Consider the following 17,283-nt stretch of genomic DNA (forward strand, 5'->3'; position numbering starts at 1 on the left):
ATTTTAAGGCCATGTGACATGGTGTCACGGTGGTAAGTCCCTCCCTGGCTGACAGAAGTCGGACAGAATTTCTAACCAGTATGCATTGCGTCCATCCCAGTATGCATTGTGTTCAACCCAGCATGCATCACATCAAGTCAGATCTGCACAGATCTGCCGCAAGTCGAACTCCCCTAATGTGTGAGTCAGAGGTCGGAAACTGGGGCTAGATTTTGCTAACAGAGTTGCCCAGTTAGGGGCTCGTCATCACTTTTGTCGTCACGTTGTAGTTCGTTTGTAGTCCATGTGGCCTTTCATGTCCAACAGTTTTAATGTGAACTTGGGAATTTGCCCTTTTTATCACTTGAAAAGCTGCATATCTTTCTTTCACGAGCATCTTACACTATATTTTAAGCAAATACAGTTGTTTGTTTAGGATTAGTGAGTGTATGTTTTAACCTTTGTTGTGGCATCCGTGTTTGTCACACATTCGATGGCAAAGCACTTGAACACTTGCTGTCGGAAAAACAAAGTAGCCATGGGGGCGGTCCTTGTCATTCCGAGGTGCTCTGAATGCACCCTTTCTGTCCGGGATGAGCTGCCCTCTGTTGTAGCTCCTCCCGGCTAGCCTCTGAAGATCACGTTTACGTAGAAAGCCAGACGAAAGTCAGACTCAGGCAAGACGAACAAGCCTATTGTTAAGGCGGAGCAAGAAATTTCATCAGGAGCCACTTCCGGGAACCCGGATCGCACGAGGGGGGTCATAATCCCCCTTGATGCAGAGCAGAGGCAGCGACTGCTCCATTGAAGTCTATGGGCATAGCTCAGAATTTTACCACATATGCTAAGGTCTTGGTTCTATAGAGTTAGGAATGTGAATTTCGGGCACGTTTTCATGATCCTCAAACCCTTCTGAACATTTCAGGTACATTTTTAGCATTTTTGCGCCGGTTATTTATGCCGCTGCTGTTGGCCGGTTGCAACGTACGCTCATCAATACGTCATCGACACGCCTCTTTATGCAGACAGGATTCGATTCGCCCATAGACATGAACTACGACGAAGTATCGAGGTGTACTTGGCTTTGGCTGGAGGCTGCTGTCCATCATGCCCAAAACCTCATGACACAAAAACAATTTCTTTCCATCTGCACTTGGAGATCTAAACAAAGCTCAGGGCCTCTCACCCCCTCCCCAACAGACTTCCATTTACACATGATATGAAAATATGGCGGCGGGTCTATCTCTACCCAGCAGGTGTCGCTGTTGACTCATAGTCGGTCGAATAATATGTGCTGGCTTGACTCCTTTGAACTTGTCCACTCGTTTGCTGACCGGCCGCCCACCAACTTTTTCAGTCAGCGAGAGATTAATTTGTTCAATCATTCATTTGCGCATCGTTTGACATAAAAGACCGCGGAAAGCGGTCTCGTTAGAATCTATAGTATTGCTGTGTTGCTGCGATTAACCAAGATAGTACCCGACAGTAAGTGTTTACCATGTGTAAATCTTGCCAACTGAATTAGCTAGAGTAGAGTAGCCTAGTCCAATTCAGTTTGCAAGTTTGTTGGCTAGCTTCTAACTGGTAGAGTTCTGCCACGGTGATTTAGCTTTAGCTGCTAGATTTATTTCGAGTGTTATCAAGTAGCGCCATTCATTGCTAAGCAAAGTAGACGGAGCCATGACGTGCAAGATAGTTTACAGTAGCATGGAAGCGTGTAGCATTAGAAAGCGCATTCATTTAAATATGCATTTTCTGTTTTTCAGAATATGTTGCTGCGACGAATTCGCCTGCCTTGGTTTTCTGTGTTGAAGGCTCAGGTGACAATACCTGCTCGATTGCAACGTTCATGTGAAACTCTTAAAAGCAACCGCTGGCTGCACACAACTCCTCACCCAAGCCCTTGCTCCTGGAAGGCCAGGGGCGATTGTTTAGGTGAGTTAACAACCTATGGTCTGCTAGAGCATCCAAATAGTGAATTTGATGCCAGAGTTTGGGGTCCAGGTACCAGAACAGCAGATGCTATGGGAAAAGAGATCCCCTTGGGAAATGTAACCTTCACCAGCAGCTAAATTTGGTGTTCTAAAAGTTGTAGGTTAACTCAGAAGATGGGTTGACATTCGTCAAACAAACCATTTTGTCAAAGTAACTTATCCAGTAGAATTTTCTAGTCTTTATATGCAATCAGCAGAAATGTTTCATAAAATTCTTATTGGCATGATTTAACTGAAATATATATTGATGCCTGAAATGCAAAATTCTTAGGGGGCAGCGATGGAGCATAAAAAAAATCCTGCAGGCACCCTGCAGGATTTCGCATGGCTTAAGGCCTGCATACTCTAGGACAGTGTTTCTTAATTTTTTTTCAGACCAAGGACCACTTAACCAATAAAAATAATGGACCACCTAGCTAAAAAAAAATAGTAGACCTACTTCAACTGCATATTTATTACACAATAGGCCTACTCAATGAACCACCTGGCTTTGCACTTTGCTTATTGTGTCAGATGATTCATATGATAAACTGGCATAGGTTACATAAGCAGTGTTGCAGAACTGTTTGGATTTACATACATCTTGTTTCAATATTGCAAACAACTCATCTATATTATATTTTATCACGTCTGCTCGTGGACCACTTGGGATAGGGTCATTCCACGTCAATTCAACCAGGGCCCACGCACTTGGGTCTCAAAAAAACATCAGGTGTACCTATGTTGCTCAGGAGACACACTGTAAAATTACCTTTATGTAAGATCAATACTTTCCAAGATACAGCCAGTTTTACAGGGGGAGGGGGTGTCGATTTTGTTCGGCCTCTTTTTTTTGTCAAAATTCACAAGCCCACAGCGCATGAAATAAACCATGTAGGAGGCTCAAATTTTGCATGTTGGTACATCAATAGGAATAGTATGTAGCAAAATCGTCACGTTTGGTTTGGATGATCCTGCATGGTCATTGCTGTCCCCCTTTTGGCTGGGCTCTGTTTAGGCCTTCAGAAGACATATTTGTACTCAACATAGGCTCTTGATTTATTTTCCTTACTGAGATAAGTAGAAACACTGAAAGCAATGAACAGAAAATAAATTCCTTCAGGGTCTGAACAGCAGACCTTACAAGTCTGAAAAATAATTTTGGTTCTCATTTTCAGAGCACCCAAACACCTTGTGGGAATGACCCAATAACTTGCGGACCACACTTTGAGAAACACTGCTCTAGGAGACGTGGGTATTAGTAAAAGTTTCAGATGTTCCTAGAAGTGGTCATGTCTTAAGTGTTTTGGCCAAGTTAAATACTTCAAATAGATTTCAGTCTTCAATCTCCCTCAGAAGTAGTGATGGGGACGAGACTGCATTATGTCGAGACAGAGTCTTTAAAGGGTCAAGACCGGGTCGAGACCGACACCGAGTCTTTGAGAAGGCAAGACCGAGTCGAGACCGAGTCTTTAAGGAGCCGAGATCGATTCGAAACCGACCAAAAAAAGAGAGTAGATTTTCATGAAAAATGTTCCAGACGTTTCTGTTATCAGCTTGTGGTAAAACTTGCACGCTGCACTGTGCTTTGTCTTTAAACTTCTTTGAGAAATGAATGTCTGGTGGTTCAAGTAACCAAATTTAATAATTACGGATTGCTCACTTATCTCGTCGATTATCACAACCAGAAGCACATATTGGAAAGACCGATTAGGCAAAAACCGTAGGTCAGGTTACTTCAACCCTCAAGAATAACTACCATGCTGTTTGGACAAAGATTGCATCTTTCAAAACCTTTGAAGCTGCATAGCACCATAGGATATATTAACGCCAGTCAGTATTATAACTTTCATTAAAATAAGAATATTTGTAATGGTGGATATTTTAGAATATACCATGAAATATACACAATTTAAAAAAAAAATGGGGGAAAAAGATCTTGTGGTCTCACTCTAAAATTATGTAGGTTGAGACCGAGTCAAGAGCGATTATTTTTGCTTTCAACGAGACCAAGTAAGCATAAAATGGTCTTGAGACTGGTCTCGAGTACTACAACACTGCTCAGAAGTAAGAGCTGAAGAACACTGCTGGATTTAATGATAAGCTCAGTTTAGTAGGCTGCTTAGTAGCCCACAGCATCAATACAACTGGACACATGTACACTTGTACTACATATATAATCTAATCTCCCCCTTTTATTGTTAAGTTCATATAGGTATGAAGTAGATGTGTTTTCTTATATGATTGTTATCCTTTATAATGCCCAATTTTGTTTACAGATTCTGTAGCTGGGTTTCCATTGAAAATTTTAATGCACATTTTAACCAGTTGAATAAGAAATGGTTAAAATGTGTTCTGACTGGATATACTTGAAATTTGCATTTAATCTTCTAATGCTCATAAAAACTCTATTAGGTAGAGGAGCGTGGACTAACTCTCTATTCCTAGAAGGTATATTGTGATTAAAAATGATGGAATTTGTTGCATTTCTACGTATGTGTTTCCATAAACGTTGCCCTGATGACCTTATGTTTTGATCTCACAGCTGATCAAAAGTCTTCTCTTGATTAGTAGAACGCCCATTTTTTATTTGTATAACACGGTGGATGGAAACGCATGTAGATGCACATTCTCTTAGGCCAAATTGTCATGAAAGCTTGTTTGGAAACTCAGCTATTGATCCTGTAGTCAGTACTAATAATGTCAGAATTTGTGCTAAGTTGACTGTCACTATTTAACTAATGTTATGAACTGTAATTCAACTCAATTTGGCAGAGCTTAAATATGGTGGACTAGTCATGCAGTTTGACTACATGTGGCTGAGGGACCACTGCCGCTCTGCATCGTGTTATAACAGCAAGACCAATCAACGGAGCCTGGACACTGCCAGTATTGACCTCAGTATACGTCCAGACCAGACAAGGGTTGATAATGAAAATCTTTTCTTGACATGTGAGTTCAACTCTATTAGTGTCTCTCTATTAAATACTCTAAAGTGCCACTGAAAAGTCTTACTAGAATGACCATAAGACAGTCCAGATACTATAAATGTATTGGAAGTACAAAACACTTTGGCATGTGCTTACTGTTAAAATCTGCAGATACACTAATGAAAGTACACTGAAATGTCTAGTATGGGTCACTCAGACACTCTGCTGTGATTGTACTCCAGTATTTAGGAACAACTTCTCTGACCTTGTGCCAATACATTGGCATGAAAAAGTTTAGGTGCCCCTGGGTCAATATTTCTGTTACTGTGAATAGTGAGAAGATGAACCGATCTCCCTAAAAGCATAAGGAACATTTTAAATCAAGATCAGTGTATTATTTTTGATTTGTACAATTTAGATTGAAAATAGAAAACGAGCACCATGCTACATGATAACGCTTATCAAGTCTGCCAACCAGGGCATGAAATTGGCACCCGCCCACACGCCAAATGCGGGTAACTTTTGTGATTGGCGGGTGAAACTGTCAATGTACCTGCCACGTTGGCGGGTAGCCAATAAGACAACACAACACTGAGCAAGGAGATGCACTGTCCAGATTGCCGTTTGTAGGCTCGGAGAAAGCGAGATCAAACCCATTTGCAGGGGTGGGTAGTAGCCTAACGCGTTACATTTTTTTTTCGAGGAACGGCAAACGACTTTCCTTTTTCAAAACGGTAGCCTACTTCTACTCTTACTCAAGTACATTTTTGAGCCAATAATCTACTCTTTTACTCCGCTACATTTCAATTGCCTTACATTACGAGTACAAGTTTATTATTGGAGAAAGTATCTCGAAGAGGGAAAAGCGCACCTCTCCCAGGAGAAAAGAAACAGGGCTTCAGAATGCGTTAGCCCACGATTATAAAAGTAATGCCTGGCCTAGCTAACAGCTCAGTTAACACAATGACGTACAGTTGCTGCATCTTCTGGCGAGGCTGCCAGAGCAACGAGACTAGAGGTAGGCTATGACATGACACGGAAACTTTCACGTATATTCATTTCTGGCCAGCATCGTTCAACAATCACATTGGACAAGGAAAGTAGGCCTACAACTTAATTTACAAGCAAATCAAATGCACTGGAAATCGAGCATACAAGTTAGAAAAAGCCTAGCATTCATTTATGTTGCAGGACATGACATGAGACGGTCGGCTGAGAAAACAGATAGCCTGCTCTGTCGCTCTGCCCGAGTGGATATGCCTAGGCTATTATAGCCTAAATATAGGTCTACCCATAATATAGCCATTGTTTTTAGGTTACATTGTCTGTATGGTGGAGTTATAACCAGACTTCTAGCAATGCAAAGCAGAAGAATCAGCTGCAATGTATTGGAAGACTGCTTTTAAATCCATAGCCACGTAATGCTTATTCTGGCTATAACAAAGTATATTAAATAAAATATATTTGAATTGGGCTTTTAAAATATGTTTGACTATATGATTAGCCTACAGAGGAGGAGAAAAGCAAATCGGCATAAAGGATACTTTTGTATCCCTTTAAAGGTCCATCAAAAATATAAAAATGTAGGCCTACAAAAAAGTAACTTGTTAGACCTACTTGAGTAATTTATTAACAAAGTACTTTTTTACTTTTACTTGAGTACTGTAATGTGTATTCTGTACAAGTTCAAGAACCATTCTTATGCATTTTCTGAGTCGTTCACCTTTATTTTGGGCACAAAATAATTTTGGCTGGTAAAAAACCACTGTGGCAGGTGGATTTCAAAATTCACCTGCCACAGTGGCTGGTGGCCAAAAAAGTTAAGTTCAGGCCCTGCTGCCAACCTATTGCTTGTTTATGCTCATCGTAAGGAAAGGTCCAGTGATGCAAATTTAAAAATTTGTTAGATCAGATTAGATTAGAGTACAAGTACAGAGTACATTAGTGTAGAGTACAAGTACAGAGACAACGAAATGCAGAAATTTTAAATAGCAACTCAAATCTTGTCTTAACAATTGGGAGCAGTGGGCTCCTCTAATCAGCTCCTTAGCACTCTGCAAATGGAAATACTGTAATTAGCCCATTTCACAAGATGTTGCTACCGTGTAAACCTACCTACTTCTCCTGAAATTTCAAAGCAATCGCGACTTGCCGGCTGTCTGCTGTCAACAAACAGGGGCGCGTTTCCCAGTTAGCAACTGCTAACTAAGTTGGTTGGTTACAATGCAATTTCCCATTGTCAACCAACTAATGGGTTAGCAACTATGTTTTTGGGAAATGCACCTCAGATCAGTTAGCTCTTTTTTCAAAACTCCTTTGTCAACTTTGCCAAGGTTTAAGTTTGAAGATGTAAACACAGTCATATAATGTTACTCCTCTACAGCACACCACCACAAAAGACAGCAAGATGCTTTGCCCTGGCAAGGACACAACAGTATGATTATCCTCAGGTTCAACTACCAAGATAAGTTGGAGGTCAAGTTGAGAGAACCTGAAAGACCAAGAAACCATCCTGTAAACAAAAATCTGAGATTTGTTTGAAAACAAAGTTTTTCTTTGAAGGCTATTGAGCTATTCTTGAAACATGACAAATCCAATGTGAAAAGACTGAACTAAGTAGTACTGAATTTTAGAGATAGACCATTAAACAGGATATTGATGATGCGTACCTTGCTCAGCATAACCCCTCCCTAGAACGTAAAAGTCCTGTCACCCCAAAGGAAAAATCTGTATTTTATTTGTCTCAGAATATGTCAGCCCTAATGAGATCTTATTGGTTTCTCCAAAGGGTCCGTAAGGTGAGATAAGAATAGATTGAGAAGCTGTGCTGTGAAATAGCCCTCTTCTTTTCTCAGCCAAGGTCCAATTTAAGTTCAGTTTAATATCTCAAAATACTCAGTATCTTGACAAGCATTTGGTAAACAATGGATTTTATTGAGCGGTGCCGAAAAACAAGGCGAAAGGGGTTGTATTGGAAATGATGGGATCTAATGTAATCGAACATCAAAAGCGGAGTGTGCCGCTCTCCTGTATAGGGATGCACAATATGCAACGCTCAGACCATGATAAGTTCTATTTCGTTCCTATGGTAACACAAATGGTTTGCCTTAACTGACAATTGAATACATTCGTGTTGCTCTTTGAAAGTTCAACCAAGTTCAACACTCCGCTTGTTCAACGCTATCGTTACGCCAGCGTTGCCACCGTTCCGCTGCCGAACTAAAGAGAACAATAAGACAAGTATGCCGACAGCATTTGAGAGCAACGTATTCTGGTCTTTTTTTTTTCTTTTTTTTAAACCTAATTTAATATTCCTTACTGTTTTTATTCATTCATATTTGTTTATGTTGTTAATGACACTTTTTTTCTCTGGTGTGCAAACTAAACAGGGTCTTTAAATAAATGTCATCTATAACTTTGTGCCTTTTAGAGGTCATCTTTTACTCGCTTAGCTTTTCACAGTAAGATACATTTTGACCAGGGGTGTCCAAACTTTTGCAAGCTATTGTATGAATATCTAAAACAGAGATAAGGCAGGGAAGACTTTGAGTGTCATAAAATCCACAAGGGAATGCTGTGTACGCATTAACTAAGGACACCATAACCAAAGTGATGGTGACGTGGTTACACAGTAACTCCCTTTAACCTTTCCAAGTATCAGCAGACAATGTATTATCTTTCTGGTGGCTGAAGAACATGTTGTCTTTAAATTTTATGTTTTATAAACGTTGATCATCTATCCTGTATGGCAGTAAAAATATAAAAGGTTGCTATAGTTACTGGATCTTCATTTCAATGACCCTTTCAGGGCCAGATGGTCACATTACACAATATAAACTGGATTGGCTAGTACAGAACAGCTATGAGGGTCAGAAACATAGTGCCATGCAGCCACGTAACCTATGGAATGCCAGCAGCTACACACATGCTGATGCTCGCTCTGCCAGATGGGAGAAGTTCATGAGCTGTGACCAAGAGCTGAAACTTTTTCTCAACAACTTCTTGCTCTATGGCATTGCCTTTGTGGAGGATGTGCCAGCGACTGTCGAAGCCACAGAACTGGTGACACAGAGAGTCAGTCTCATTAGGTGAGCCATATCTCAGAGCACTTTTTGCTTTATTTGAACTGTTTCGGGATATGTTATCTAACTGATTTCCTTTTTCTTATATTGCTATTTTTTCTAGTTGCCGTTTGAAAATCTGAATCAGAGAAATTGTATTGTCATCCCCACAGGCCACTAGGTGGTATCATAGCTTGAACAATGCACTCATCCTCCCTTCTCTATTGAGGGAGGTGGAGGTGTGTCCATGATCATAAGCAGCACCCAAGAACCATACTGTGTCTAATAGGACACACACACACTGTATGTCTAATGTATCACAAACACACATTTCTGTCTGACTTCTGCATCACCGGTCATATGAATTGGCCTGTCACCCTTACATGTCAAAAGCCTCTGTTGACCTTGTCTGCTTAGACAGATGAAATGGTAATATTCATCCCTAATCTCCTAACTTATGAGACAATGCTATAGCACAGTGTTACTCATTGCGCGGCTCGCGAGCCACATGCGGCTCGTCAAGCTATTATTGGTGGCTCGCATGCAGCTTTGGCGAGATTTCGCCAAATTTGGTTTTACTAATTTTGAGTAGGCCTAAACTGTTCGCCAAAGTCCATCATCTCTGGCCCCAGCTTGATAAAAACAAAAGTAGGCTCTGATTTAGCGTAGTCTACTACTGTATGACTTCAACGAAGTGATCTTTAGTTTCGTTCTGCTTACAGTATCTCACTGCCACTTGCAACGCCTTTGAATGCAATCCGCTGCCCTGTTTACCGGCAATGCTACAGCGGACTTAAACTGCCACCTTGTGGCGATAAGTTGTAATACATTTCATGCAGCTGCGTGTATCTTTTACTGTCTATGCGTGTATCACGGAAAGCGTGAATGTGCTATGTGGCCATTTCTAAATGGGCCCCACTGTAGGCTATGTGGTAACGCAGCCAATATATTTTTTTCAAATGTGCTTCATAAACATACAATACTGCACTACAAAAACGCAAACATCTGAATTATACTTCTTCCTTCACCCAAATAATGAAGGTGAAAGGAAGTTATTAAGCATTGGCTGTGTATATTTAGCTGTTTTGGATGTGTTATTTTTTTTTGTGGGATATTTATATGTATAAATGCACATTTGCAAAGGTGAGTTAGTATGTTGTCTTAAAAGTGGCTCTCTTTTTTGATTTTGCACTGCCAATGTGGCTCTTGTGAAAAAAATAGTGAGGATCACTGCTATAGCAGATGAATGATCTCAAAGGATCTCAATACCCTTTTGTAATGTTACAGTAAATGTTTGTATTTTCCAAACTGGTCCATGGCTTTTACTGGGCAGTCTGAGGTCATAGGCCTTCAGTGAAAAGCAGTCTTGGGCAATATTCACAAATCCATCGCAGTAAGGAAAACTGTCAATCACACCTAAAACTTTTTGAGGAGATATTCATTTAACGTTACGGTTGAGTTGAAGGAGAATAAGAAAATACTGATAAATATAACAGCAAGCAGCAATGAGGGGACCAACCAGCTCAGCAGGCCAGAGTTACCATGGCAACTCAATGCTATTACATCAGACACATAGCACTCACACCCTATGCTCACACCTGTTTCCTGTCAAGCAACCGAAGATTGGCAAAGATATAAGGTCACTTCCTGTTGGTGCAGGTGCAGAGATGAAACTTGGTGAAAGTAATCATGGGACTGTCCTGAATAAGTGTGCCAAATTTTACAACTTTTTACCTGTGCTGGTTGCCATAGACTCCCATGGCAGAAGAAAGATGCATAGTAAGGAAAGGTAAAAATACAATAGATGCCTTTGCAGCTTCTCTGCTTGGCCCCTAATAATTCTGATACTGAAATATGAGACAACATAGATAAAAAAAAAAAATAGCTAAGATGGGGGAAAAAAGCACTAGAATATCATTATTGTTTTGTCATATGTTCTGCGACCTTGTCAAGTTTTTGACTGCATGATCGTTCCTCTTAAAATGAGAGTACACTTCATATTGTTATGGTATTGAATATTTTCAGAAATGAAACCTTCCCATGCTGTCTTGACCCCAACCAATATATATATCCTTTTTTAGGTCTTTGTTTTCTGCTCACCTACTGAAGTTAGATGTAACCACAATGATGTGTCCGGTTGGACTGGAAACAGCTCCTTATGAGTTCTGTTTAATTAATATGTGTGTGAGATAGATGGCTGCTATTACTGAGACTAATGGCAACTTGTGATAATGAATAAATTACTTCAGTTGGATTTTTACCAAAATAGTCTGGCAAGAAACTAATACTGCATTGATAATTGTTAGCAAAACATCTCCCATTTTGTTACCTGTGCTTGGAAGGCCAATTAAGAAAAATGTTCCCCATGGGTTGCTGTGCTTCCAGCTGTTATGGTGAAAACAGCTTGTCCTCTTGCGATCAGTGGGTTATAACAGGATACCTTTGCTAGATAAATGCTCTTTCAACCCTTCCAGATTACTTCTGAATGTTTGATGTCAGGAATATGAATGTTGGAGTGAAATGGATAGTTTGTATTTGATATGACATGATAGTTCTGTATTTTGATCAAACTGATGGTTGTAATACCAGGCCTCTTTGTGCATTATTTTGTAACTACCCAGGGAGACAATGTATGGAAGGATGTGGAGTTTTACCTCTGACTATTCCCGAGGAGACACGGCCTATACCAAACTGGCATTAGACCGCCACACTGACACTGCGTATTTTCAGGAGCCCTGTGGGTAAGTTCTCCTATCTGCCTCAGTCTTGACATCCTGATCATCCAATTCATCTGCTGTCTCTAGTATTTGTTACACATTGGGCAGATACTAACCCAATTCGACTCACAAACAAGGTAGATTACTAGATTAGATTTTGAAAATAAATTCTCCCTGTTGTAGATTATTAATGAGGAATTCACAGTATTAGGAATATTTTATTTAAATGTAATATTTTATTATTTTACACTTTGGATTACAACCGTCCTTATTGTAGGGAGTACATGCAGTGTTCTTGAAAGGAATTATATTATTTATTTGATTATAATTATATATCCCAACATCAACCAGCAATGCATTGTTCTGATTTCTCTTCATGCCAGATTTACAAAATACAGGAAAACACATTGTTGTGATCCTGCAACATCAATCAGTTTAAATAATATAGTCAGTTTCTTTGTTGTTGATAATCCTTTGGGTGTTTGTTTGTTGTCACAGGATCCAAGTGTTCCACTGTCTTAGACACGAGGGCACTGGTGGCAGGACACTGCTTGTGGATGGCTTCCATGCGGCAGACCAAGTTCTTCAGAAGTCACCTGAGCTCTTTGCGATCCTCTCACAGGTGCCCATAAAGCATGAGTACATAGAGAATCTCAGTGATCATTGCAACCACATGATTGGCATTGGTCCAGTACTGAACGTTTACCCGTGGAACAATGAAGTCTACATGATTCGGTATGTTCACAGTGACACAGTATTCATAGTTATCCATCACAGTGGGCTTACTGGAAGCTTCTCTCCTTTTTGTACATATCTTCACATCCATTCCAATACTGCTCATGTAATTTTGTAAATAGTATAATAATCATTGAGGTAAAGTAAATACATTGCCACTATGGCAATCGGCCTAAGACTGTTCTAACAGTGTAGTAGTTCATTCTGAAACCCTATTTGGACAGGATTAGTTTCACGTGGGGACGTGGGGTAAAGTAATTATTACCAGGGGTTTTAGTCCTGTCCGAATCCGCCATGTCAGTAATTACTACGGAGAATGTCAGTAGAAATTACGGCGACTTTTACATTCTGTAAAATGGTCTGGAAAAAATACCTCGAGTAAAATTAATCCTGTACAAATATGACCCCCTGTAAAAATGTATGTAGATATTCCGTCATATCCTGTTAAAGCATAGTTTTCCACGTTTTTTTGAGCATGAAGGCGCTTGAAGAATAGGACTTAATTAAGATATTTCCTAAAAATGGCACATCAGTATAGTTTGGCTAAAACCTGCTTAAAGTGGCAGATTTACAGTGGAACTTTAACCCCCTTTTTTCTCCTGCAGCTATAATAATTATGACCGTGCAGTGATCAACACAGTCTCACAAGATGTGGTTCAGCGTTGGTACAGGGCGCATCGTGCGTTGACCTCAGAGCTAAGAAATCCAGAGAATGAGCTGTGGGTGAAGCTGAAGCCTGGGAAGGTACAGTTGCATCTTCGCTATTTCTGTTAAACTTTCAATGTGTATGTAGGCAATGCTTGATTATGTATTTTCTTTACAGTACAAGATGTATTTATTTCATAAATCCTTATGATTTGCTTCTTATTAGCAGCCTAGCACAAAAAAATGTTGTCAGATAGTCTCAAAACCTAAATTGACTATGTCATGTCCCACTCTCAGTACAACAAGAGACTAAGCAAGGTAACTTGAAACATGAATATTCTTCAGTATTCTTGATTAATTATTGTTGGCGTGAATGTTTTTGAAGTATAATTTTTCAAAATTGTTTGTATTGTCCATGCTTGTCTTTCACCTGATCATGGACAGACATATCCAACACTATTAACTTGTATTTAACATAAACGTAAACGTTTCTAAAACTTTTTCAGACCAATGACCTCTTAACCTATAAAAACAAACTCAGGGACCACCTAGCTAAAAAAATAGAGTCCTACTTCAACAGTATAATAACATAATAGGCCTACTCAATGAACCACCTTATTGTCTTTTTTTATTATATTTTACCACATCTCTCGCAGACCACCAGTGGTCCCCAGACCACACTTCGCTCGCGTACCCGCACCATCCGCCCCATAAAAACGCATTCTATTGACACATTCCAGGCATCATGTTTTTTAGCCGCCCTACATGATAACATATAACAAAATCAAAATGTGCAACTTGTCTATGAGCTTTCACACTAAACAAAAGACAGTGTGGAAGACAACATTATTATGAAACACAAAGAACAAAGATAGGCTTAAGATAAAAAAAAATCACCGGTGGGAGACATAGTTTGGGAATCCCTGCCATAGATGAATGAAGACCCAGTCAGGCAATGGTACAAAAATCAGGAACAGTTTTATTTACAATGATGCACATCAAGGGAGAGAGAGCATGGCTTCACCTAAAGATCCACCAGCTGCTCTAACTAGACAAGCAAATAGTCTGGGTTTAAGTATCCCTCCAGGTTGACCGGAGATGCTGTTGGTCATCACATTTTACGTGGACCACACTGAATCAGACCCTGAGTAGTGCCAACCTGGCAACACAGAGCAGATAATTACTGACCCATGTAGAACGGTGACACACAGCACAAACATAATATCCCCCCTTATCTCTGAAGACATAGCCATATAAAGATATACTCAGAAATGGTACAGGAACAGAATGAACGGTTGAAGATGTGGAAGAACACCAAACAGCGCTAACCAAGCTGTATCCATTCATAATTCTGACTAAATAAGGACACATAATAAGAAGCATAAATAAGAAACCTAGGGACAAACTACAGTATGTATGACTATGAAAATCATAACACATGAATTCTAGTATTATGGTGAATAAAATTGTATTAAACATAGATGTTAAAGGAGACAGATGTGGTCGGTTGTCGCCATATTGTGTTCCGATTAACATCTAAAAATACTTTCAAAGCATATGTAAGGGATAATGGACGACACGGTGTATGGTTCACAGAAAGAAAAACACGTTCAAGGTAGTAAAACGGTCGGTCCCGACACGCCAGCAGAGGTTGCTATGGCCAAAGGCCAGTCGTTAGTTCCATCTCTCCCGTTGTCAAGTGGGCATATCCCAGGATTCTGATGAACCTTAGCTTTGAAACAAGCTTTGGCCTACTGCCATGTAACTTGCTAAAAAACACCTCTGTCATATGCTACAATGTTGCTATGTTCTGAACGTCGGTATTTTACAGCGTGGATGCAACGGGACAGTTAATTTAAACTTCACAACGAGTTTGGCGAAAGTGTGATGCGGCCAAAAAACTGGACCTACTTCATAGGTGTGCAAATAACCTATGGTTGTTACACGTGCTAAAGAACACATGACGATGGGAAAATCAACCAAGCAGTGGTGTAAACCCGAATGTAGCACACCCAAATGTGAATGCAATGATGTGTTGCATCAAAAGGAGATATGTTCAGAGAAATCTTTGCTTCCATTCCTTTTCTGGTCTCATGATGTACAGCCATTTGTCTCTCAATCTATCAGTCTTACCAACTTAATGTAATTTGGCCTTAAAATCAACTTACTAGGGTTGATTTTCTGGAGACAAAATGACATTCTTAGCTAAGTGACGTAGACACAAAATATGCATTCTTTCTTTTAAATCTCCAAAAAATGTTATTCAGTGTAGCTTTTCATTAGTAACTCATATTTTCTCCTGCCTTAAAAAATGATGTGTTTTAACTTCTTGCCTTACCAACCTCATGCTGTCAGAGGCTGCACTTAAGTTACTGTTGATGTCAGTTTAATTAATTTTATTCTAAATTTACTTCCAAAATGAACTCATCCCACAAGGTCATCTTTATTGACAACTGGCGGGTTCTGCATGGAAGAGAGTCGTTTACAGGCCTGAGGCAATTGTGTGGATGCTACCTGACCCGTGATGATGTCCTCAACACGGCACGCTCACTGGGGCTCAAGGCATGAAGACATTAGGCTCTGCTCTCAAAACTCTCAAATCAACTCCAATAGATGGGTGTAAAGACCAATCATACAATGTTCCCTATGAAATCAAATGGCTTTGGGCCCAATGCACTTTGTAAAAAAAACAAAAACTTGTCATTGAAAAAGTTGCTATATTCTCTATCAGTTATTATTGTCAGTTAACGTTATTTACATTAGGAATCAATCACTCAACACTTTATCCGTATGTTTCCTCATTTACAGACCTAGCATTCACAATATTACTAAAATTGGTAAAATGAAATCTCAAGTTACATTTTGATTTGTGCTGCTTGTGATTTTAAGTAATCAAGTATTGTTTATATACTCGCCCTCTGCTTGGTTCCCCATACTGATTCAACCTCAACTAAATTGTGTGTAAAAAACAACAACAGTGTGCAGGATTCTGCTTCTTTGAAAGTTACACGTTTTTGTACGATGTTCATTCATTGTGATGATAAATGGTCATGTGAAGGACAGATAAACAAGCCTGTCATTCCCTGCTAGTAGTAGCCCAGTTTATTCACTTTGTAATTTTATCATCCAAGTCCATTTTTGCAAACTAACTCATATTAATCACTGTTAATATTTCAAAGCAGATATGTTGACTTTTTGCCACCGTTTAATATTATAGTTATTATAGTTAATGTGGTTAAAAGGGTACAGTAGATATTATATTATTGTTGAAAATGATTTAAACAACTAGTGCAGTGTCTGTTCCTGTAGAAAACCTGTAGCCCAATTACAGTGCCTATAAAAAGTCTTCAGCCCCATGCTAAAGTTGACTAAAAAGAGGAATAAAAAAATCTTTTGAAAATGTATCTTAATGCTAGCCTTAATGCCTTAATTAAAAAAATGAGGAAAAATCCAACCTTTAAGGACACCCATTTTCTTTGTGAATGAATAATGTATCGTAAATAAATAAATGTTTTTCATTAAAATACAGGGTCCAGAATAGAGATGCACCGATTGCAATTTTCTGGGCCGATACCGATTTCCGATTTTTCATAGAGTTTGACCTGCCGATACCGATTTTCGCTAATTCCGATTTCATGTCTTCTAACCATTTTACAGCACACACACAAATAGTTATTTTCTATCTTTTCTTTGATAGAACATGTTAATATAGACATGTAATCAACTTATCAATAATGAAATGGCTGTTAAAAAAAATGGAACTGGTGAGCAGACAGATTCTTCTTCAAGTCTAACTTCAGCTGCAGTATCAAATTATGGATTAACTTAAGTTATGGAACACCCATTTTATTCTTCTCACATCCAATATCCAACTAAAGATATAACAAAAATTGGCATGATACATTTGAACATGCTATCACCAAACACAGGGGAGGAGAAGTGCGATTAGGTGCTCCACCATATATGAAAACAGTGCACGTCTGTTTTGCGGTGAAAAAATTAAATCCAAATTCCGGTTAAATAGTCGGGTGGACGGGCTTAAAATAATGACAGCAGAGTTGCGACGGTTCCATGTGAATTCCCTGCTACTTGAAAACAAAGAAGATGGATGCTGCTCCTGGCAAAAAGCGCGACTTGTGTTAAGCTTTTTTTAAGTTGGTAAAAGTTTGATGGTGGGAAAATGCATGGGACTATCTTGTTGCGTGCAGAGGGAATTTAAAAGACAACCGTTTATCCCGCCCCT

General features: G+C 39.5%; 1 protein-coding gene across 2 annotated transcripts; it reads left to right on the top strand.

The window, feature by feature from the left end:
- The first annotated feature begins 1,306 nt into the window (after positions 1 to 1,306).
- Positions 1,307 to 16,494, top strand: tmlhe (trimethyllysine hydroxylase, epsilon). Of its 2 annotated transcripts, XM_076301454.1 has the most exons (8): positions 1,307 to 1,464; positions 1,746 to 1,914; positions 4,728 to 4,904; positions 8,691 to 8,970; positions 11,565 to 11,684; positions 12,159 to 12,395; positions 13,001 to 13,139; positions 15,477 to 16,494. In XM_076301454.1, the coding sequence occupies exons 2-8, from the start codon at positions 1,749 to 1,751 to the stop codon at positions 15,606 to 15,608; spliced, it is 1,251 nt and encodes a 416-aa protein (XP_076157569.1). In that variant the 5' UTR covers positions 1,307 to 1,464; positions 1,746 to 1,748; the 3' UTR covers positions 15,609 to 16,494. The 2 variants fall into 2 exon arrangements, with proteins under 2 accessions (XP_076157569.1, XP_076157570.1); XM_076301455.1 differs by lacking the exon at positions 4,728 to 4,904.
- The last annotated feature ends 789 nt before the right edge of the window (positions 16,495 to 17,283 follow it).

The sequence above is a fragment of the Alosa pseudoharengus genome, unplaced genomic scaffold (assembly GCF_046254945.1).
Source record: "Alosa pseudoharengus isolate Yale_2024_CS ecotype anadromous, Long Island Sound unplaced genomic scaffold, YU_APseudo_1.1 YU_APseudo_1.1_scf_23, whole genome shotgun sequence".
In the NCBI taxonomy this organism is placed as follows: domain Eukaryota; kingdom Metazoa; phylum Chordata; class Actinopteri; order Clupeiformes; family Clupeidae; genus Alosa; species Alosa pseudoharengus.

What these genes read in the sequence shown, in the direction of transcription:
- tmlhe (XM_076301454.1), top strand. Translation starts at nt 1,749, where the DNA reads ATGTTGCTGCGACGAATTCGCCTGCCTTGGTTTTCTGTGTTGAAGGCT. An exon ending in GGCCAGGGGCGATTGTTTAG is followed by an intron (nt 1,915 to 4,727) that starts GTGAGTTAACAA and finishes TCAATTTGGCAG; the next exon opens with AGCTTAAATATGGTGGACTA. An exon ending in AATGAAGTCTACATGATTCG is followed by an intron (nt 12,396 to 13,000) that starts GTATGTTCACAG and finishes TTTCTCCTGCAG; the next exon opens with CTATAATAATTATGACCGTG.